At 46.8% G+C, this 23,218-nt stretch overlaps 1 protein-coding gene across 1 annotated transcript in view; it reads right to left on the bottom strand.

The window, feature by feature from the left end:
• TMEM132C (transmembrane protein 132C) overlaps window positions 1-23,218 on the bottom strand; it is a 165,773-nt gene that overhangs the window by 107,974 nt on the left and 34,581 nt on the right. Inside the window, exon 2 of the mRNA XM_063173218.1 lies at window positions 3,516-4,407. Within this exon, the coding sequence (XP_063029288.1) occupies window positions 3,516-4,407 (892 nt within the window). The remainder of the gene's footprint in view (window positions 1-3,515; window positions 4,408-23,218) is intronic.

The following is a 23,218-nucleotide window of genomic DNA, read 5'->3' as shown; positions in this document are numbered from 1 at the left end:
GAGCTGAAAAACTGCATTCCATTTACCATGGAAAATAGATCCCTGGGAGAATGCATCCCAAATTCTGGGTTAACACAAAACTCAGAGTGATTCCAGCTCTGGTTTAGGTTTGCAAGTTTTGATATCTTCAGTTCCTCATTATGATGTCACTTGTGTTTGCGATGATGCCACCACACTGCAGTGTCAAGAACTAATGAACCAACAATTAAGTACAGAACTCAGGGTAGTAAATGTTATTTCATCATATGGTAAGATGAAAATGTCACTGTCTAAAAGCAAACAGTAACTGCTTGAAAATGTTACTATTTTTGGTTATTTTGGTGCAGCTGAGGGCAGTGCCAAGCTCCTGGGAGAGGTTTATTCCCTAGGGAGCCTCTTTCATGCAGAACAGGCAGAGTTAGTGCTGAAGATGTCCCTTTTTCATGACCAGTTCCTCCAAACTGGCTTTGTATATTGAGATTCCAAAGCACTTACACAGATGTTATGACCATAACAACCTTCTCTACCTCTGCTGCTGCTCTTCACTGCATCCTCCTCCAGGTCCTTCAGCCACTGCCAGCACCACCCAACACAGCCCCACTGTCAATACTCATTAGGCAGTACAAGCTGTCCCAGCTCATGGGTTTAATAGCTTTCCTCACTGCATTTATCCTTATCCAATTTGTAGATTTATTATTGCTCCTAATTATCCATTGTGTTGGGTTGATTTGTTTGCTGGACACTGATTACACCCGACATCCCTCCAGGTGCAGGAGCTGCACTGCAAAATCTCTGCTAAGAAGCCTGAAGGGAAGGAAAAGCCACTCCTGTGTTACACCTCTGTTCTCTAATCAGGATGTAACAACTTCATCCCCTTTCTCTTCACTTCTCCCGCTCAACAGCTCCTGTAAATCAGGTTATCTGCTGGTTCAGCGCCTGGCAGAGTGACTCAGAGCTGACCTGCTGCCCAGGGACAGACAGCACTCAGCACTGCCACCCTTCTGCTCGGCCCTGTGCTGTGCACTGCTCTGCCCAGCCAAACGTGGCACAACCTGGCATGAGGAACAGCTGGCAGGATCCTGTCCTGCTGAGCACCTGGAGAAGTATTTCCAGCTCCAGAGCAAACAGCAGTGCACCTCACCCCCTGCCACACCAGCCATCCTCCTGACTTCACTGGTGCTCCTGGGCTGATAAATGCACAGATACAGCACCGGGATGCTGAATGAACACAATTTAAGAACATGGATAAATTCACATATACAGTACCAGGATGCTGAATTAAGACAATTTAAGGACACTGATAAATTCACAAATACAGTACCAGGATGCTGAATGAAGATAATTTAAGGACACTGATAAATTAACAGATACAGTACCAGGATTCTGAATGAAGACACAATTTAAGACCACGCTTTCACTCGCCATGATTTGTGGCTATGAGGTCACTGAGACCAGTCTGCTTCCCTTTTGCCAGAGAAGATTTGTAGCTATTATTTCCCACCCCCCAAGCGATGATCACATGCTGTTTGCTTCAGCTCTGCATGTTGCAATACCTCAATGAATAATATACAAGGAGCAGAAAATAAACAAGCCCACTGTGCCTGGGGATAATGTGTGGTGTGTTTTTCTTTAGGATGATTAAATGTGAGTGCATGTCACAGGATGTAGGGCTTGCTCTGCTGGGAGCCCAGGAGGAGGAGAGCACACAGCTCTCTCCAGGCAGGCAAATGGCCATGGAGAAGGTTAAGGGGGCCCCCAGGCAGCCCCAGCATATGCACTGCTATTCCCTGGCTGCTCTGCTCTCTCTCTCCAGACACAGACACTCCGTGGGCTCCTGCTCACACTCCACCCCTTCCACACCTCAAAGTTGCACTGAAGACATCAGATTCCCACCACAGAATGGGAAGCTCCATTCTTTGCCAGCCTTTCACCAGCCCTCTGCTGATGCCTTCAGTTTGAGCTTTCATATTTTTACATTCTGTACTGCCTTAGTGTGTAACTCTGAACTCTGTACAAAGTGTCAGCAAGTTCTCCTCACAGTTCAGTCAGACAGAACAATCCTTTTCCAGCCCCAGAACCAACCTGGGTCAGACTGTGCACTCCAGATAAATGTTCCCAAAACTAAAGCAAATCCTCTCTGTCCATAACAGCAAGTCACACAGGCAGCTACCAACATCCCACACTGCCATCCCTGTCTCCTGCACCTCTCAGCCAGACTCATTTCTGAGCAAAGAAACACAGCCCCAGATTTCAACAAGCTTGTTGCTCTTCAACTGGCTTTTCAGGAAAATAGAGTGACAAGGACCTACAGAGAGTGATCCCCACTCCCATTCACCCAACAAACACCCAGCTCACTGCCTCTGCATTTCTTCTTTCACCACAGCTATGTTTGTTATGTGCAAAAGTATTCTGTTTATACTACTTTGTGTAAAGGGATTTTCAATAGAAGGGAAGTAACAACATCAGAAAATACTTCTAGCACAGAGGTTTCACTGAGTAAACAGGTGTCTGGGAGATTATCTCGCCAATTTAACCAAAGCTGCAAACACCACAACGCTTCTGGGATGACTAAAATCCCCCTTTTTCAAATAAAAGCCTTTTATCTGCCAAGCGACACTTCCTGTTCTAAAGGCTATTCTCCTCGGTGGTTGTCAACTATGTATTAATCTAATTCATATAAGCCTTAGAAATAAATTCTTTCATGTGCAGAATCTTTTGGGAAACTGATTCCCTGAGGCTTTAGAGAGTAATTGTTGCTTATCACCGTGGAAATTTCCACTGAATTTAAAGCCTGGTAACAAGTTAAAAAAAGATACATCAAATTTTTCAGTGATTAACAAGTTTCCCAGTCTTTGTCATCCTCAAAGGATTTTCATCTGATCGGTAGGGAAACGGCTAAAAATGAAAATAAAAGGGAAGCGATCTGACCCAGTAAGGCAGCTCCTGTGTTCCCACTCCTGTCCAAAATAATGGCACTGACTTCTAACAGTCCCTTGCAGGCAGCAGCAATATCAAACACCTTGGGCTTTATTTAAAGGAAAAATGTGCTGCCAAAGACAAACACCGCTTAACTGCAAGTGGATAGTTAAACCCTCCCTACAGAGCTCTCCTAACAAAACCACTCTGTGTGTGGGAGAGGCAAGCTCTGCCAGAGCACTTACAGAAAAGCAGGTAATTGAAGTTTTTCTGCATTCAAACTCCATGCCTGCGCAATAAAAACCTGATTTTAAAAGCGCCATAAAGCAGAGAAGTTTTCTGATGCCTGGCTGTCTGTCACAGCACAGAAACAGCCCTGCTAAAGCAGCACTTTTGTACCTTGCTGCACACCGTGGGCCTGTGATAAACGGCACTGCAGACACGCTGAAAACCTGCCCGTGACAGGGGCTTTCAATCCTCCTCACAGCATACAAAGAGGAAAATAAGGTATTTCAGTGACTAGGAGCAACCTTCATTGGGATCAGCTTCAAATCAGCTGAGATCCATCCCACGTCCCCAACATCTTTGTGTGCCAGAACCACGCCGGCCAACCTCCTTACCTGAGGATGAACTGATCCACGGTGGAATTGTTGGCAATTGTCACGTAAACGTTGACAACCTCGCCCTGTTTGACGGGCTTGGAGGGCAGCCACACCACCACGTTGCTGTCCAGCCGCAGCTCCGTGAGCTGGGAGGCCTCCTGGCCGCGGTAGAGGCTGACAGAGCCAATCCTCTGCAGGTGGGACATGCTCTCATCCACACCGCCATCCTTCCCGGGCCGGATGGCGTTGCCCTTGCGGAGATCCTCGGCCGTGCACTCGCCCTTCTCGTCCCCGGGCTGCACCGTGTAGTAAAGCTCCACGGGGCTCCCCTCCAGCTGCTCCGCCGGCTTCTTGCGGCCCGTGAGCACCGTGGGGGGGCTGAACCAGCTGGGCAGCAGCTCCAGCTGCGCCACGCAGAGCCCCAGGTCCCCGCGCAGGCGGCAGCTGCCGCGCACCTCGCGCGTCTCGCGGAAGGCGAACACGCGCAGGCAGGGCAGCCGCTCCGCGGGGCTGTACTCGTCCCAGTCCCTGCCCACGATGTAGAACAGCACCTGCACCCGCGGCTTGCTCAGGTAGATCTTGCTGCTCAGGATGTAGGCCTGCAGCTTCCAGTTGTACGTGAACTTGTTGGCGGATCCAAAAGAGCTGGAAGTCAGCAGGAGGTCCTGGGGCACCGCTTGCTCCACCGAGAAGGGGCCGTAGCTGGCGTTTAACACGGGTGGCCTCTTGGCTTTGTAGGGGAAGAAGGACTCCACCCTGGACTGCAAACTGGAGTTCCTCATGAAGTCCTGGTTGGCTTCTTTGAGGAAGAAAGATGTCTCGGCGTTGAAGAGCCGGTAGCTCACAGGTAGGTACGTTGGTAATGAAGAAAATCGCTGATTATTGTCCAAGACCCCTCGGCACTCTGTCACTAATAGAAGAAAAGGTGAGTTAGACCAAGTCTGCTTATGGACTCAAAGGGACAGTTAGCACAGCTTCAGTGCTGAGTTAGGGACAAGCATTATTCCATGCAAAGAACATTTACAGGGTAGCTACATGCTTAGATACAAAATAATTCTTCTCTGCATTACATTTGCAAAAGAAAATATAATGCAGCATGTCAGAAGAGCCCAGTGACCAACAGCCTCAGGGATGCTAGTCACCAGCCCTGCAGGAACAAAGGCAGCTTCTCTTCTAGGTGCAAAGAAACTGCTTTTCTAAGGACACTCAGACAAGCATTTCACGCTCTCTGTCAAGTAACCTTGCTCTTGTATTACTGTGCCAGAAACAGTCCATATCTCTGTGGTAAAATACTGACAATTTCCTACGTTCTTTAAATGCAAATGGGCATCACAACCCAGAAGTATTTCAACAAGTACCAATATGTAAGATGCACACAGAGTGAACCAGCATGTGCTGGCCAATTTCAAGTTTCAGCTGAACATCAGATCCCTTTTGACCTAAATGTTTTCCTGTTAAGATTAACAACACACTGCTGAAAGGCAAATGTATTGTCTAAATTAGGGTAGATAACAGCGGAGAAGGGTTCAAGTACACGTTGATTATGTCATACAGCTTACAACTCCTCTCTTTAACCCCTGCTGAAGGGGTTGGCCATAGGTACAAAAGGTAAATGCATTTAGTGCTGGACTTCTTGAGTATTGATAAAACAGAGCTTGCCCTCAGTTTCTCAGGAAACCCCATCAGAATCAGGAGTTAAGGTTCTGTGTAGGTTCAGCTCTTTAAAGAATAAAGGTAACCACAAGGACAACACAGAATGCAGAGATTCATCTGGAACCCAGAACACCTGAGGATCCCAAAACACCCCACAGACTCTGCCTCACCACCTTCCTCACCAAGGGCTGCAGCCTGGGGAGCTCTGCAAGTCACATTTGCTGCCCTGGCATGTGTGGCTGCTAACGTGCTAATTATGCAGTCAGATTTAATTAAATGTTTTCAAGTAAGGAATAAACAATCGATACCTGTCATGACACCAAATGGCTGCTGACAGACAACCCCACTGCAGCCCTGTGGAGTGTGCAATGCCAGGGTGCAGGGAATGAAGAGCTTGGGGAGGCAGGTGTGAGGTAATTAAGAAAAGAAGGAGACAAATGTAGAGGAGGGGGAAATCAGAACTCTCAAAGGACAGCAGCCATAAATTTGAAATAAGGAATTAAGATGTGTTCACTCATGTTTAATTCATGAGCCACCATGGAACTGTCCTCCTAACTGAGCAAACTGCCATGACTGGACAGAAATTGAAACAAAACAAAATGAAAAGGTAAAAAAAAAGAAAAGAAACAGTGAATTAGTAGCACAACACCCTCTGTGTCAGGCAGAATCACATTTAAAACATAAAACACTGTTTTAGCTCACTGTTCCAGCCCTGCAAGGCTCCAGTCCTTGGCACACAGTTTAATTCTGCTGAAAAAGATGTTACAAATGCCACCTCCTGAGCTGATTGATTTCCCTTACCTGAGTCTGTCAGGATTCCATCCCTAAGTGCTCTAACACTTGTAAAAGGAACGCAAGGAAGATCCACTTTGGACCAGGGACCTTTCAAGGGAAGAGGAAAACCTACAGATTTCTTTGGAGTTTCCTCTCTAAGCCCCTTCACCCACCCTGGATGAGCCTGCTGGGATCTGCTCACCTCCCTGCAGCCCTCTACAAAAAGCAGCCACTGACATCCTCTGTGACAGATGCCACCACGGTTTTCAATCAGAACACCTGATTTGCTAGAGAAGAATTCCTTGGAGGCCAGTTTGGCTGCTGAGTTTGGCTTGGTGACTGGTGAGAATTTCTTTTCTAGGTGTCCTGCTGCTCAGGTGTGGTACCAGAGGGCAGGGCTGTGCCGAGGGGAAGCACAGGAACACTTGGTGAAGGAAAGCACGAACTGATTTAAGCTCACAAGGTTTCTGAAGGGTTTCCATGACCAGGGATTCTCCAGACACGGCCCCACTGCTCCTGAGGTAATCCCTGCCTTCCACAGAGCCACACAAATCAGAAATGAACTCAGCAGGCTGCACAGACAAGTGAAGCCCTGTGATTCCAAAGGGTTGCTGGTCAGGATCTAAGCTTGAGGCTCAGCAGCTGTTTTTGTGTAATTCCCAGGACTTTTGCTGCAGCACATTATCCTCAGACAGACAGTGGGCTCATTTTTGCAGGCACTTCATTTATCCTGGGCTAATCACATGCATGAGGTATGCAGGACTTGGCCCAATATTAAAAAAAACAGTCATGCAACTTCTGCCTTAAGAAGCTGAACACAAACAGCAAAACCCATGTGGCCAGACTGACAGCAGAAAATAAAAAAACTTCACTTTTTTTTTTATCGTAGTCAAAAGATTTCCACCCACTTTCATACCATACATAATGGATTCCTATATTTCTATACTGAAGGCTGTACTTTAGACAATTTATTTCAGCACTTTAAGCCTTTTACTGATAAAATTGGTAGTTAAAATTGTCCATTTTATTTTTAGAGTACCAACACCATGCATCAGCAACTGCAGGCCATCACTTAGGGGATTTGTTCTATTCTCTTCATCTCTACCCAATAACTTTCACATCCTGGTATAATTAATTACCTGCATTTTCAGAGAACACTTTTGTATGCTTAATAAGCTCAAAGTTCTTTAATTTATCAGAGAATCTATTTAAAGAAGATGCCATGGGTTTTCCTGAGTTTCTCAGCACAAGTTACTATTTTAAATAACCATTAAGCGGTGTTTACTTTATCTACATGAAAAACTAGCTTTTAAAAAGCAGCTCTGCCTATCAGTGCTTTCAGGTGCTCTAGAACAGATTTTTGCATTTTGAAATGCTTTACCCCTTTCCATCACCCAGCAGGAGCCACAGCTGCCCAGAGATGAAGTCCTGCATGGAAGAGGTTAACAACCATCAAACAAAGCCAGCATTAGCCAAGAACAAAAGCGAAGGCTTACAAGTAATTATTTCTTCTTTGTAACAGCCTGGTGACTTTTTAATCCTTCTTCTGGCATCATATGCCTCTGCAGCACTTCATCTGAACCCAAGCAGGCATCTGCTAAGCACATCACTGGCTCCAGTGTGACAGAGCAGCTCGAATTCCTGCAACCCAGTGAGCTCATTGGATGGGAAACAGCAGCTTCTGATCTGTGGTATTATTATTAGTTCTTGGATTCCAGCATAAGAGGAATTTTCTTTGGGGGTATTTCACATGGAGCTGGATTCACTGGAACAGTCATAAAAGCTTAATATCTTGGAGCTGCTCTTTTATGAGCTTGGTTTGAAGTGACTTTCTTTGGGCAGGGAATGAAGGGCTTAGCTCGTGGGTGGGAGATTACTGGCCAATGGCCACGGATCTTCAGTGCCTGATGCTGGATGAGCCTCTGAGCCTTCAGGACAACCATCTGCCTGTCCCCCCAGCCAGGAGGTTCTGGGCCAGGGAAGTCAGTGAGGAGCAGAAGACATCTGCCCATGCAAAGGAGAGTGATGTGAGAAGCCTTCCTGCACCTTGTCTGCCCTCAGAGGCACATTTATAATTGTCCTTGCAGGAGGCAAGCCAGAGGAGAGGAGAAGAACAGATTCCAGCGCCTGTGTGTCCTCCTGGAACCCCAGCACAGCTGGAGCTCCCACCAAGAATTCTGTAACTTTTAAGGCAGGATCTTCTCCCTCCTTTTTCCTACAGCTTTACCACTACCTTTCCTGCATTCCTGAACCCAGCTATCATTGAATGATACACCATATTAATTTTAGTTCCACTTCCATACCACCAGAGTTTTAAGAAACAAACCCCACCTAGTATTATTCATAGCACCACCATCACCTAAAATCCTGCAAATGCTGTAAATTATCATCCCTGTTCCATCCATGGACACCCATTCCCACCTGCCCCTGCACCCAGATGAGCAGCTGACACAAACCATGCCCTCACAAAATCCCCATCCTTGAATTCTTTTCTGACTCCATCTTCCCCTACAAACCTGTCCTGCTCCTGCAGAGCAAATCACATATTCCAGCTCAGGAACTGCAGAGCAGAATGAAAGCAGGGAAGATTCACTTCAATCAGCACAAATGCTTCCTTCACCCAAAATGTCAACAGCTCTGTTTGCTGGTTCATTTTCCCTTAATTTTCTGTGCCAGCACCACACTCAGTCACATTTAGGGACTTCACAGTGTATGAAATCTTTGTAGCAATGTTTTGCTGAGAACTAGAACTCAGCAAATACATTCACTTAGACCTCAGGATGACCTTAGCTGTACTCTCATCCCTTCCAAGCTCCCTTTTCTTACCTTCTAGAAATAGGAGATTTTGCTGATGGGAAGGCTGAGTGGAATCTTAAACCAAACAAGCTGAGATTGAGGATATGGAACAGATTTTGGACTGTGAGGTGGATAAAATACAGCAACAAAGGGAGCAGTGGCTCAACCATGTCTTCCCATCCAGATTCCCCCCTGACAGGCACAACTCAGACTCTCACTCCCCTCTGGGTTAAAAGTGCAGTTCTGTGAGCATCCCAAAACATCAGCTGGGGCCCTGCAGAAGCCAGAGCTCCCCACGTGTGCCCACCAGAGCTGCCTCCCCTCCTCCGAGGGACTAATTGCACACAGGCAATGTCAAGTGTCAAATGCTTATGATGACCAATTTGTGAAGCTAAAAATAAGCTCTGCAAACCAATCTGGCCAAGAAATCCACAGAGCAAACATTTGAGGGAAATTGCAGCCTATTATCAAATGTTCTGCGAGCACCTGGTGAGGGCAATTTCATCAAACAAAATGAGTGCTAACAAAGCTATTTTAGCAGTTCTTGTTTGAATCCAGAGCTCCCCAGACTGAAAGCTGAAGCCCAAGGAGAGGTTTGTACCTGCAGGGTTTTGCAGATTGACCTGGGATGGGGTATTCTTATTCACATCCATGGGAGTACAGAGGCTGGTGGGTTACCAGACATATTTCAAGCCCAGATATAGACACACAGTCTTATTTAGCCTAGATCAGAGTTCAATTAAACCACAGTGCAAAGATTTTTGGGAGACATTATAATCACTTATTGTGAACAAATTTCCCATTTTATTTCAGTAGGAGATATTAACTTCATTCATTCAGTATATTGTTAAATGAAAAACTGCAATAATATTCTACTAAATAGACTTCTCTCACGTTTTGAGAGCATATCCTTAATGAATTTATCCTTTGAACATTACCACAGATCAAACCTGCACTGAAGTCCTACAGAAAGCCCTGGATTCAGTACAGAAGTGAGCATTTGCCCCATTCCTCTCCAGCAGAGGCAGCACAGTGGCATTTCAGAGCTGTCAGAGCACGACAAGCACCTAAAGCAAGGACTGAGCAAAGGTACACCAGCAACCTCTGCGCTCTTGAAAACACAGAAACAATGGGATGGGCACTGAAACTAAATGACGGGAATTCCAAGGGGATGAAAAACATTTCAAACAGAGCATGGCTGGATGCTAGAGCTCATTGCCAGGGAACTCCCCCAGAATTAACAGGGTGATCACTGACGTGCAGCCCATCCAGAGCAGCCCCATTAACCACATGTAAAACTCCTTGTTTCAGTTGCATCGATTAGAAGCCAGGATTAGACCTCTGCATTCTAAAGCCTTATCCAACATCTGTCAGGTTGTTCCATTTTCCTCAGGATTACCAACACAACAGACACGTGTATAAACCACAAATAGCTGCTTGGGAGGCACAGCCTTTTCACCAACAGGAAAGAGAAGCTTTAAAGTCTATTTTGGAAACACAGAACTCTCAGAAAACTGCACATCAGAAAGGCATTTCCAATATTTTAATAACAGCCTCCAATGCTCTTTGCAGTTCTGTACATGCCCCCCTTTGGCTGCCAAAATACCAAGATATCCTTTTATTACAGACCTCTCTTCTCTCTGACCCTCTGCTCACAGAGCTGCGTTAGTCAAAGGCTGCCTGACATTCAGGACTGAAATCTATAAATGGTTTTCTCAGACTGGCTGGTGACCTTAAGAGTCTGTAAAACAACAGTGTACATGCAAAGGTCAGTGAAGATTTCCGGAATAACTCCCCCTCCCAGGGCTGCCATTCCCAATTGTCTCCACTGCCGAGGCCATCTGACCTATTTAAGCCACTTTACTGGGTAGAATCAAAGATAGATACCTGGAACCTGCAATTTCCACTGATGAAAGCTTTTGTTAGGAGAAAAGGCTTGGAAAACTTCTATACAGACACTATTCAGGTTGTGTGCTGGCCAGAGGCTGCAAATGTCAGAGAGAGTCCTGTGAGCAGCACAGGGTGGGCAAAATGTCACACGCTGGCCCTTGAGGCAAGCAGGGCTGCAGGGATTGGGGCACACCCCATGGATCCTGCAATCATCCACTGTGGCACACACACCCCATGGATCCTGCAATCATCCCCTGTGGCACACACACCCCATGGATCCTGCAATCATCCCCTGTGGCACACACACGCCATGGATCCTGCAATCATCCATTGTGGCACACACACCCCATGGATCCTGCAATCATCCCCTGTGGCACACACACCCCATGGATCCTGCAATCATCCCCTGTGGCACACACACACCCCATGGATCCTGCAATCATCCACGGTGGCACACACACCCCATGGATCCTGCAATCATCCCCTGTGGCACACACACACCCCATGGATCCTGCAATCATCCCCTGTGGCACACACACCCCACGGATCCTGCAATCATCCACTGTGGCACACACACCCCATGGATCCTGCAATCATCCATTGTGGCACACACACCCCATGGATCCTGCAATCATCCCCTGTGGCACACACACCCCATGGATCCTGCAATCATCCATTGTGGCACACACACCCCATGGATCCTGCTGGCCCCACTGTGGCACACACACCCCATGGATCCTGCAATCATCCACTGTGGCACACACACCCCATGGATCCTGCAATCATCCCCTGTGGCACACACACCCCATGGATCCTGCAATCATCCCCTGTGGCACACACACCCCGTGGATCCTGCAATCATCCCCTGTGGCACACACACCCCGTGGATCCTGCAATCATCCACTGTGGCACACACACCCCGTGGATCCTGCAATCATCCACTGTGGCACACACACACCCCATGGATCCTGCAATCATCCACTGTGGCACACACACCCCATGGATCCTGCAATCATCCCCTGTGGCACACACACCCCATGGATCCTGCTGGCCCCACTGTGGCACACACACCCCGTGGATCCTGCAATCATCCCCTGTGGCACACACACCCCGTGGATCCTGCAATCATCCATTGTGGCACACACACCCCATGGATCCTGCAATCATCCCCTGTGGCACACACACCCCATGGATCCTGCAATCATCCCCTGTGGCACACACACCCCATGGATCCTGCTGGCCCCACTGTGGCACACACACCCCATGGATCCTGCTGGCCCCACTGTGGCAGACACACCCCATGGATCCTGCTGGCCCCACTGTGGCACACACACACCCCATGGATCCTGCTGGCCCCACTGTGGCACACACACCCCATGGATCCTGCAGCTCTGCTGGCCCCACTGTGTCAGCACAGCAAGGACAATGCAAAGAGCACCTCAGCCTGTCCTGTCTGATAGCTGGAGAGAAGAGGAGCATTCAGGACACTGGATTTTATTCCCAGCTCCATCACAGACACATGGCAGGCACAGAAACCTCTGCAGGCCAGGTTCTGGCAGGGAAATGGAAATGGAAATGAGAGCAGCTATCATTCAGTTTGATTGACTTGCGAGTCAAAACCACGTGGAGTTCAGCACACAAAAGGCCAAATAAAACCTTGTCTGTCTGGGGGGGGTTTCTGGGCTTTAAAGCAGGCAAAAACAACCCAGTGGCAGTCACAGAATAGGGGGAAAAGCAGACAGTGTGGTCAGTATTTTCTACCTTCAGCAGCGCCTTTTCAGAGACCTGCACTGCTCATCCACTGAAGAAATCTAATTTTCATGGCAGTACAATTCTATGGAACACATTTCTCTGCAGGGGATGTATCAAATTTAGCCTTACAGGATGGCTCACCAAAGCCTCCCCAGCATTTTAAAGTTTGGCCAGAATGCCATAATGATTGAAATACACCAATATCACAGTTAGTTGAGTTTGGGTTTTTTTAAAGTTCTCAAGTGTCATAAAAATGGGAACATGCAAGATGTAAGTTACAAACTTGAACAAGTTCTGGCCTTGGCAATGAATCAATTCCTTGTCCTGTATCTCCTTCTCCAGTTTTTAATAGCTCTGTGCTTTGCTCTGCTGTTTAAGTCTCTGTCAGATGCTGATAGGCACTCGCTCCTCTGTTTAGACACTGAATTGCTTTGCACAGCTCCCTGTTTAAAGAGAGATTAGGGTCCTAGAGCCTGAATGGGGCAATTTGCTCAGCACTCGACTGCCACAAAAACCAACAAGAACCAAGAGCACCAAAGAGCTCAGACCTGCACAGGATGAAGCTTTCATCTGCAGAAGTGTAGATGGAGGACACAAAGGACTCAATAAATGAATTACAATGTTTTACCATTCAGAAAAGAAAGAAAAGAATATTTTTCTTGTAAATAGGTACTAATGAAAAATAAAGCCAGCCAGCAACATGAACAACAGGACTTTATCACACATAAAGGACTTTATCTCACATACCCCACACTAAGACCCAGCCTGCACTGGGCTCTGCATCACACAGGTACAAGGGACATTACTCAAAGAGCCAGGTATAGGCTGGCAGTGAGTAATGCCAAGGCTGCAAAGGAAAAAGGGGTTTGTTTCAATCACACCTGAGCCAGCCTTTCCCTGGGCTCTGTAATACACTTTCAGCACACACCTTGATACGTTCCTCACTGGAACTCACTTCTCAGGGCTGGTATTGCCAGGGTCCTGGGCTCTGCTGGGAATAAACACCTCTGACCTCTCATCCCACCTCAGCAACTCACAACCCAACAGCTGCAGGCATTTTTCCCACTACCCAGACAGGGAACTCGGGCAGCGAAGCTGAGTTTTCCAGGAGGTTCCAGCAGAGCTCAGCACAGAAAGCAGCAGGGACAGGGACAGGGCACTGAGTGGGCAGCAGGTGAAAGCACCAGGGCACAGAAGGTAAGAGGATGCAAGAGCCTTGCTGGTGATGGATGGGACTTGGCAAGGCAAGGCAGCAAGTGCTGCCAAGATTAGACTCCAGTCTGTCAGCTTTTCCGAGTGGGAACCAAGAGCCCCAACCTCCGCTGCCTGGCGGCTCCTGGAATCTGCAAATTCAGTGTAGAACATCTAAATCATGGAGAATAAAAGGCCCTGGAAGTACTGGCTTGGATCAGCATTCACTGTTGCAGAATTCCACTCTCAGGAAAGCTTCACCACTGGTATAAATCAATAAAGTTTCATAAAAGACAGAAAAATCACCATGTGCTATACCAGCAATGGCCCATCCCCAAAAATATCCTTTAATTGCTTCTTGAAAAAAAAAAAGTTTATTATTTATATGAAAATTTAATTTAAGAGTAAAGCAGCCACTTATCCTTCTTTCCTTTCTCCTCTCCTTCATGAAGGATTTAGAACACTAACATATGCGATGCATGCACATTTTTAATACTTGCATGTATTAAACAGTTGCTTGTATGCAAACTGTGATTTAAACCATGCCAGAATATCCCAATATCCTGGCTACAACCCTGCTAATCATCTCCATTTCAAAGATGCAATGAGGATTTATGAGAAGATTAATTGAGAAAGGAGGCTGAGGGGGTGGGGGACAGCCCTGCCTGTTGGGGAAATGAACTCAGCATCACCTTTAACCTCCAAGCAATTCTTTGTCACAGAGCACAAAGCAACTCATCATTCCAGAAGAGCAGCAGGACAGAAACCAAGCGGAAATTTATCTGGTTAAACACCTTCTTTCCCAGGGATTAATCAAAAGGGATGGCTGGAGCGCTGGTGTCTTTGTGCTCGCAGCACCTCCAAGGGCTGTGTTTAAAGAGCCCTGGCTGCTGCCAAGAGAGCAAAGGCACTGTGGCTCCTCCCCAGACCCCCAATTCTGGCTCTCAATATCCTGTCCTGGCTCAAAAGCTTTGTGGGAGCAGCCCAGCTCTGCCCTGGGTTTGGTGAGCCCTGGTACTGAGGGGCAGAGGCAGGAGGGAAGGGGATTCTCCAGCCCCAGCCCTTCTCTTCTTCCCACTTCACCCACACCAGAAACAGCAGGGAGAACAAAGTGCTTGTGGTGTTGGCAGTGAGGAAGGGGAAAGGCAAAACTACAAAAGGAAAAATGAGATCCAGAAGAGGGAATCTTCCAGAGGAACACAAGCAGACCTGACAGAATGCTAAATCACAGTGAGAAAATGCAGCAGAAGAATGATGAACACGTGGTTTTAATTCTGTTTTTAAGGCAGAGAAATGATTGAGAAGTCTCTCTCTAAAGTCTCTTTTATTTGCTCTAATGCCTTGCTATAACCTGCCCAGGAAGGGCCAAACCAAAACACTCCATCAGTGCCATACCTGAGCAGCGTCTGGGAGAACATTCCTGGCAATTCCAGCTCTGGAATTAGGATGCAGAAGCCAATGGGACCAAGTTCTGCTTTCCAAGATAAAGTTTTTACAAAAGGAGTACATTCAGAAGCCAGAGATAAAGGCCTGCCTAGGATGAAGACAAGAACCTGGATCCATTTATGTTCAAAGCAGAGCAACAGTCTGCTGCAGCTCCAGGGAGGGCATTAATGCCAGAGGCAAAGCTGTGCAGCTCTGAAGGTACATCAGAGTAATTCTGTGTTTTCTGGGTGGGTGGAAAGCAGAATCCTACCTTCCTGCTTCTTCTCAAGCGTCCCTAAAGTCATTGGCAAAGACAAATGACAATGATGGATGCCAGTTTGTTATGCTGAGCACCACAGAACTGCACAGAGCAAATGACTTGCACCATCTTTTTAAGAGGTTGAATGTGTCGTGCTCCTAAAGTGCTGTTGTGCTCAAGAATCACTGAGAGCTGCCTGCAAATCAATGCAATAGAGCCCTGCTATACATTTTGTAAGCCCTATTTTTACCCCTTCCTAATATAACTTCCAAACCTTCCTCCTCCCCCACGTCCCTGCCACAGATCCCTAATTCACACAGCTAAAAACACACAGTGCCTCCTACAATTTTTCCAACATGTGCAGTCCTTAACAACAAATTTAATTTCTTCCTTTCTTTGAAGCTCATCTTTATTCAGCCTGGCTCCAAAGGGAAATTAATGAGGGCTCACTGAATATGTTTACATAAGATCTCCTCCAAATTTCTGTTATTAGGCATTAGGAGTGGTTTTATCTGCCCTCTGAGGGGCTGATGTGTCTGGCCAGAGATGTCTCAATGCAATGTCTGCTGAGCAGGGGCTGGGGTGAAGCTGGATAAAAGCTGATTTCACCAGGAACTCAGTGCCAGCAAGGGGCTGGCACAGCAAGGCACACCCAGGGCTGAGCAGGCTGTAGGGCCTGGCTGTCCCCATTGTCACCTGGCTGTGACCCTGTGCCCAGGGCCTGGCAGAGCTGTGACACTGCTGTGGTGACACAAACCCTGCCCACACACCCACTGTGACCCACACTGAGCCAAGCTGGGCCCCAGCTGCTCATCCCCAGCAGCCTCTCTGCTGCAGGAATTCCATCACTGATGTGAACTTCAGTTCCTGGTGCACTCCACAACCACTTCTTGGTCTGTGATATTCAATGGAGGCTTTGGAGTTAGACAAAATCCTTCTGTTCATTCTTGTTGACACAAAAGAAATAATACAGCTCTTTGTGTAACAGCAAGAGTGTGTACCATCACAAGGAAATTGCTGCATGCACAAGCACAGGTAAAACATGTATTTGTGCATACACTCCCAACCACAGCTCATTCCTGCAGGATAAACTGTAAATAAGCTCCTGAACTGACTCTCAGGGTGACACATGGTGCTGAGCAGGGCACAGGCTGGTTCCTTCTCCCTGTCTAAGTGTGCTGTGCTGCTGTCACACATCTGGCTGCAGTGAACCTGTGCTCTATGGCTGCTGGAGCTGGACAATGGGATTGCAGCAATGATTAAAGATGCCTGTGGCTTCTGGGCAGGCAGGAACAAAGGAAACCCTTCTGCTGGAAGAGGGGTTTGATAAAATCCAGGCTGTCTCCACTCCTGCAGTTTATCTCCTTCATTAGCCAACAAAGCAATGACTCCAATTCATGACAAGAAAAGGAAACTGATCATCCTGACCAGCTTCCAGTGCCTCTCCTGCAGTTCCTTTTGGCTCCATGTCTCCCCAGGTAACCCTTGCCAGCTAAGGCAGAGTGCTACAAGAGCCATTACATCATCCACATTCAAGAACCAAAACTTCCATAGGGATCATTTTTCCCTCGATAAAGAAATGAAAAGCTAATGCCACCCTGAATTCCCAACGTGCTGTATTAGCACTCTTGTCAGCTGTAGGGCTTTTGGACTGCTATACATGTATTTTTTTCCCTTTATAAGTCTGTTTGAACCTGTCTGCATTTCAGTTTGCCAAAGCTGTTTAGCCAAGTATGAAGTCCATTCATGGCCAGCTGTAAGGAACGTCACAGGCTGTAACCCAAGCAGGCAGTGGTGCCTGTTTGCTGGAGACTCATTCAAAAAGCAAAGAGAACAAGAGCAGTTTTAGAGATGCTGTACATGCTGAGCTGCTTGCTCTGCAAACTAATGCAGAGCCTTGTTCTCTGGGCAGACCAGGCCTCTGAGTGAGGGGGGTGTGGGAGGGAAGCCTTGTTAGCTCCTCTGAGCTAACCACTTTTACTTTAAAGGGAGTATCATGCATTCATTTAGAAGACAGATATCAGCATCTTCTGCCCTTGCTGGAGACAGAGCAGGCTATAGAAAGCTCCTGCCCTCTGGGCTGTGAGGTAAAGAGCAGAGCACGTCTCTTCTCGGTATAAATTTAAAGGGAGGACCTACAATATGGAGAAATCTTCAAAGGCCAGTCAGGTTTCCAGTCCAACAACCCTGCCAAGTGTTCCTTTAATCCTTTATTTACCAGTAAATCTGCCTCTCTGTTCAGCAGGCTTTTACTGGGATTGGGTTTCAGCCTGCAACCCAAAAGCTGTAAGCATATGCTCTGTAGCCCTAATGAGAAACTCAATCTATTAATGAGCAGACCTTCTCCACAGGACCAGGTCTTGGCAACATGAGTCAGTTCCTGAACTTTCACCTCCTGCTTGGCAGCACACCAGACTAACTCCACATCTCTCAGCTGGCTTACATTATCAGCTCATTATTAACATACATCGGGGCCAGATCTCTTTTACATGCACCCAGCAAACAGGAAACTACACAAGGGGAGGGCTCCTCATTTTTGTCTGACTCTGGAGCTCATAAAAGTGACTAATTAGAACCAGCTCTAGCAGAGGCACTCTGCAGATCACACATTGCCTCTGAACTCAGTCCTGACTGGGACAAACACCCTGGGATGCCCTGGCTGGCTGCAGGAACCAGCCCAGAGCCTTGCAGCCCTTACCGAGGCTGAGGTGTGCTGCTCCCCTCACTCTGGCGTGGAGACCAGAATTCAGATGGAACAAACAGCATGTCCAACACCCCACAGTGTCACAGAGCTGAGGTCCTGCCCTCAGCTCCCTGCAGCAGGAGAGCTGTGGGAGCCTTTGCAGCCCCTTTCAAAGGACACTGCTGTGTACTTTAGCTCTGCACGCCTGCCTGGCTCAGAGCGCTGCTTTGAAGTGGCCTGTGAGCCCCCAGCAGTGTACACAGCACTTTGGGAAAGCTTCCCAGGCCACCTCTCATGGCCAGAGCCCTCATGGAGCACAGCAGAGGGCTCCTGGCACAGTGAGCATTGTTCTCAATGTCCCACAGCTATTTGTCACGATGGTGTCACTGTATTTTCTCCTTACGCGACCGGTATTTACTTGTGCCCTCTCCTCAGCTGTCATCCTGCAGCTCAGAAAAGTGAGCAAACAGAAAAAACCCCAAACAATCTCTCCTCCAGATGCCAGGTTCAGATGCAGTCCAGCCAGGCAGCCTGGTAACTGCTCCCATCTCATGTGAGCACAGATGCCAGCACAGCCAGTGCCCACAGCAGAAAATGCAGATGGAGACACACTCAAGGAGCAAGGAAGGTCAGCAGAGCCTGCTCTGCTCAGACAGGTGCCTGTTGGTGATGTGGATCACACTGAAGCTGGTACACAGCATTCTGTACCTGCCCTCACCCCAGCTGAAGGTACATTCACCCTTGGATGCAGAAAATCCACACCCGCTCTGAAACACCCTTTCAGGCAAACCAGGCTTAACACCAATCAATACAAAATCTGGCAGCATCTCAGAGCCTACACCAGCCCCTAATTTTCTTTGGCTGCTAAAAAGGTAGCAATTTATATTCCTTTTTCTAAAAAAAAAATTAGCTGTGGCTAGAATTACTTTTCAGAGCTGATCTCATTTCATAACTCGCCTCCTATTCAGACGGAATTTATGCACAGATGCTCGGAGGCAGAAATCTGTTCTCATTTACTCCAGAGCAGAACAGGTAAAGAGCAAAGCTATTGGAACAGCCAGGTTGGTGCCTCGCTGCTCCAGCCTGCCCTGTCCCAGCAGCAGGCACAGAACCCCCAGTGCCCAAATCCTGCTGCTCCAGGGGCTCCTGCCAGCTCTGCTCCTCTGAGAGCTCATGCTGATAACTAGGGGGGAGCTAAAGACAAAATATTACTACAGGACCAAGAGCTTTCAAATGCAAAAGAGCTGGAAATAGATTTTTAGCTATTTTAAATGCATTGTCTTTCTCAAACTGCAGGTCAGAAACCTGCAGAGTAAAGAGCTAAGGGATCCTTTGTGGAAGCAGTGGTGATAAGAAAAAACAGAGTATTTCAGATCAACTGGTCAAGAATAAACCATACAACTCCTCACTGTAGTTATGCCAAGATGATAAAACTCTGAATTCAGATGAATGTTTGTTACCCAAAATAAGCCAATCCCACAATAGAGGCACCATATCTGTCCTTCTCCTAGGGATGCTGAGTTACCTTAGGCCATTCATTTCTAAATGGGTAAAGCTAAAGTAAAATACCTAAAAGTTCTTTTGCAGAAAGAAACACCTGGGGTTTTAACTGGTGCTCAAAAATGCCTTGGGGTCTTTGAAAGGGTGATTATGTAATGGAGAATGATATTATTCAAGTTATAAAACCAAAATATATTAAGGTATATCAGTATATTAGTGGTTGACTCAAGCAACGGGAAAATGCATATTTAAATGTTTTTTTCATTATTTGTTCACATAGCTCCATATAAGAGATGCCAGCAATAGTACAGGTGCTGGAAGAAGAGACAAATTTGTTAGATATTTGGTACCAGTCTAACTGCAAATAGGTGACAAATTTCATTCTCAATAATATTTGCAGAAGGCAAAGAAAGTCCAACTCATCTTAAAAATAAGGGTGTGATAGCATCTCAGTCACAGCAATGGACTCCTTCTGGCTTTCTTGGGACTGACTGAAAATCCGGGCAGGAGAAATTAAATTTTCCAACATATAAAGCTACATGTTCTTATCACAGAAAATTATCTGGATTCCAGCAGCAATTCAAATGTTTTCCTCAAGTATGCAGATGTAACTCCTGCCCCCTTGGTAGGCCCCCACAGCTGAGAATTGAACCAGCCTCTTGAACTGAAATACCTGCACAGCCAACCTGATATGTGATGCTCAGGTCCCTCAGGTCTCAGCAAAATTAGCCCCATTAAGAAACAAAGCACAGTCTGGTGCCCACATATGGATTTAGCAATTTCCCTTTATGTTAGCCAATTAGAAAACACTGGCTCTTTTCCTTTCCCAAATGCTTTCAAATTAATGAGGAGAAAAAAAAAAAAAACCAAAACACATAGCAAAGGCCGAACAAAGATTGGTACTTGATAGAATTTGCATGTAAATCCTCCAAGATTCAATTTTAAGTAGAAGCAAACAAGGAAAATATTTACTGCTCAGCATTTCACAAGCACACCAACCTTATCTTGCACTTAAAGGCTTTGGAGGACTGTCAGTGGTGATTTCAGCCTGGAGGCTGTGAGCAGTGCTGTTTGCTGAATGAAGCACCAGACACAATTATTACAATTATCTGCCCCAAGAGCAGAGCAGGGCCAGGGAGGGGCTGAGCCCCAGCTGTGCTGTTCTGTCCCCAGCCCATCCCACCTTCCCTCAGCCCACAAACCCACCCAGCCTGCTCCAATCTGCTCCTCGGACACTGATGGCAATGCCAGAGCTCCCTGCACACTTCCAGCACCATTCCATTTTCTGGGAGTCTCTCCCAGCTCAGGCATGGCCAGCAGAGCTGATTCACCCTCCCTGGCCATCCCATCCATCTGGAGCACAGGAAACCCTGGCTGCTGCCACTGCTGCCTCACACCATGTCCGTGCTCAGAGCAGACCCACTGAACATACTGCCAAATCTCTCTGCTGGAGATGTTTGAATTTGATGTGGGCTAGAAATATTTCCTAGGAGTGTTAGCTTCATTTCCTCTCAGAGAAACTCCTCTCCCTGTTTCCCTTCAAGCTTATATACTTGAATTACCATATCTCCTTAAGCAGCAAAAAGCAATAACTTCACCAGATCCAGGAAATATCAGTGGCATTATTAATGTAAATAAAGGATTTTTCATAGCATTTTTAAAGTTATTACAACAAGAGCATAAATAAACCTCACTGATGGAATATTAGTATTTTCTGTTAGTGGGAATCAGTTGTAAGATACAGTCAAGTAGGGAACTTCTGGGCATATTTAATTCCCATAACCACATGAACAACTCTGTCCTGTTAAATCTCCTTCTCTTTTGCATTTTCCATTCATTTCCTTCCAGCCTCAACACTGTCCCCAACTCAAAAAGCTTCAACTGAACCAGAACAAGCCTCACAATAAGGCACCTCCAGAACTAAAGGAGACAAATGTTGTTCTGCCTTTTAAAGCTGCATTTCTCATTAGAAATGCTGCCAATTGAAGCAAATCTTGAAAGGTGAGCACGGGCTAATGGGCAGAGAAGTAAGATAGAAGTTGGCACACCTAGATTTGACTCCTAGTCTCTGGATTATTCACTAAAATACTAAATACTGGCTGGTTTCAGTCTCATTTAAGAACTAACTACTTGCACTCAGGATCACATTGCTCACACAAAGCAGGATGAAACTGTTAGTGGATGACATGGAGCAAATAAGAATTTTCTGCTGTCATGAGATAACAATCGTGCTCATCCCAGCTCCAGTCCCACTTCCAGCACGTGCAGGGAAGGATCTGAGACCATTCCCTCAGTCCCACCTGAAAACCAGGCACTGTCTGCAGGAAATGGTGGGATCTGAGCATTTCACCCAGTTCATCTTTCCTCCTAAACCCCCTGAAATCCCACATGTTACAGAAATCCTCATTTCCATCTCCCAGATTTCCCTGCACCTCTATGAAAGCACCCTGAAACACCTGGGGGAGCAAAGCAAAACAGTCGACCAAAATCCTGATTAAAGCAGCACATTCCCATGGTAGGTTTGGATTTCTGCAGGGTTTTGTAACTGCAAATATGAGGGGATTACTGGGGGTGTCAGAACTTACCAGACCTGGCACTCAAGAGCAAAGGAAAAGGATTCAAGAAGCAAAAAGCTGCCTCAGGAAAAATGAAACACAACCCCCTGAGTGAAGAGAAGCAACTTGCAGCACATCTCTCCTTTTTCAGTGTGAGGCTGGAAAATGCACTCTGCTAATGGCTAATATTTATTTCTCTCTTCTACAGTATTTCTGCCAAAAGTGCTGACAAATAGGTGTTATTTCCTTACAATAATTCCTGTAATAATGAGAAATCCCAGGCAGCCTCAACTCTAGATGGCGTTGGCAGCTCCTCTTAGAATCCATGAACTTGCTCCAAGGTATCCAACTCCTGGAGACTGAGCCTGATCTGGTCTTACTGCAGACAGACAGAACTACAGCTGCTAAGCTGATCAGAGAACTGGAGAACTCTGTCCAGCAGCTCCAAAAGTGATGGGAGAGTTAAAAATATGTGTTTGTGGATATAATTGTAATTCTCAACAACACAAAGAACTGAACATCTATTAACGATCAGAAACTACTTCTGTTTCTGCAGAGAATAATGATGCCAGGAGGCATGAACTGTGGCAGTAGTTCATACCACACAGGCTCAGGTTAAATGCCACCATTTCCCTGCCCTGATTTCACAATTTGAGTGAGCTGCAAACTTTCAAACAGTGCATTTGCACATTTCATTCTGTGACTGAGCTGATTCACTCAAACATTTCTGGATTCCCCAGAAATACCAAGGTTCCCCAAACACTAAACCCACAGAGCTGCCAAGGAGAAACAAGATCTAAGCTGCCAGGAGCCTGAGTTAGTTCTCATCTGCACTTCTAGCAAGGTGGTGTTGTTTAGGAGGTGCAGCCATGGATCTCATCTTTGGCAGGGCCATAACTTCCACAGCTCTGCACTGAGCAGGAATCATTTATTTCCTCAAGGCACCTTGAATTTCCCACCATTCCAGAGTCTTAAAAGGAGCACCAGCAGCTGCACAGGGTCCCCACGTGCTGCCCGAGCCCTGGCTTGCAGCAGGAACTCAGGACAGAAGGGGAAAAGCTGGCTGCTGTTTCAGCCTCTGAAATCAGTCAGGGAGCACTCAGACCCCCCTGGCACATCACATACATGGAACCCATAAATCAAACATTTCAGAAAGCAGATATGAGAAACAAAATGTAAGTATCCTCCCACTCTGGCCATGACAGTGGCTGTTCTGAATTTATTACTGCCCTGCTGCCACAGT

The sequence above is a fragment of the Melospiza melodia genome, chromosome 20 (assembly GCF_035770615.1).
Source record: "Melospiza melodia melodia isolate bMelMel2 chromosome 20, bMelMel2.pri, whole genome shotgun sequence".
In the NCBI taxonomy this organism is placed as follows: Eukaryota; Metazoa; Chordata; class Aves; order Passeriformes; family Passerellidae; genus Melospiza; species Melospiza melodia.
The sequence above is the reverse complement of the archived record's forward strand: the minus strand, read 5'-3'. Positions and strand labels throughout refer to the sequence as shown.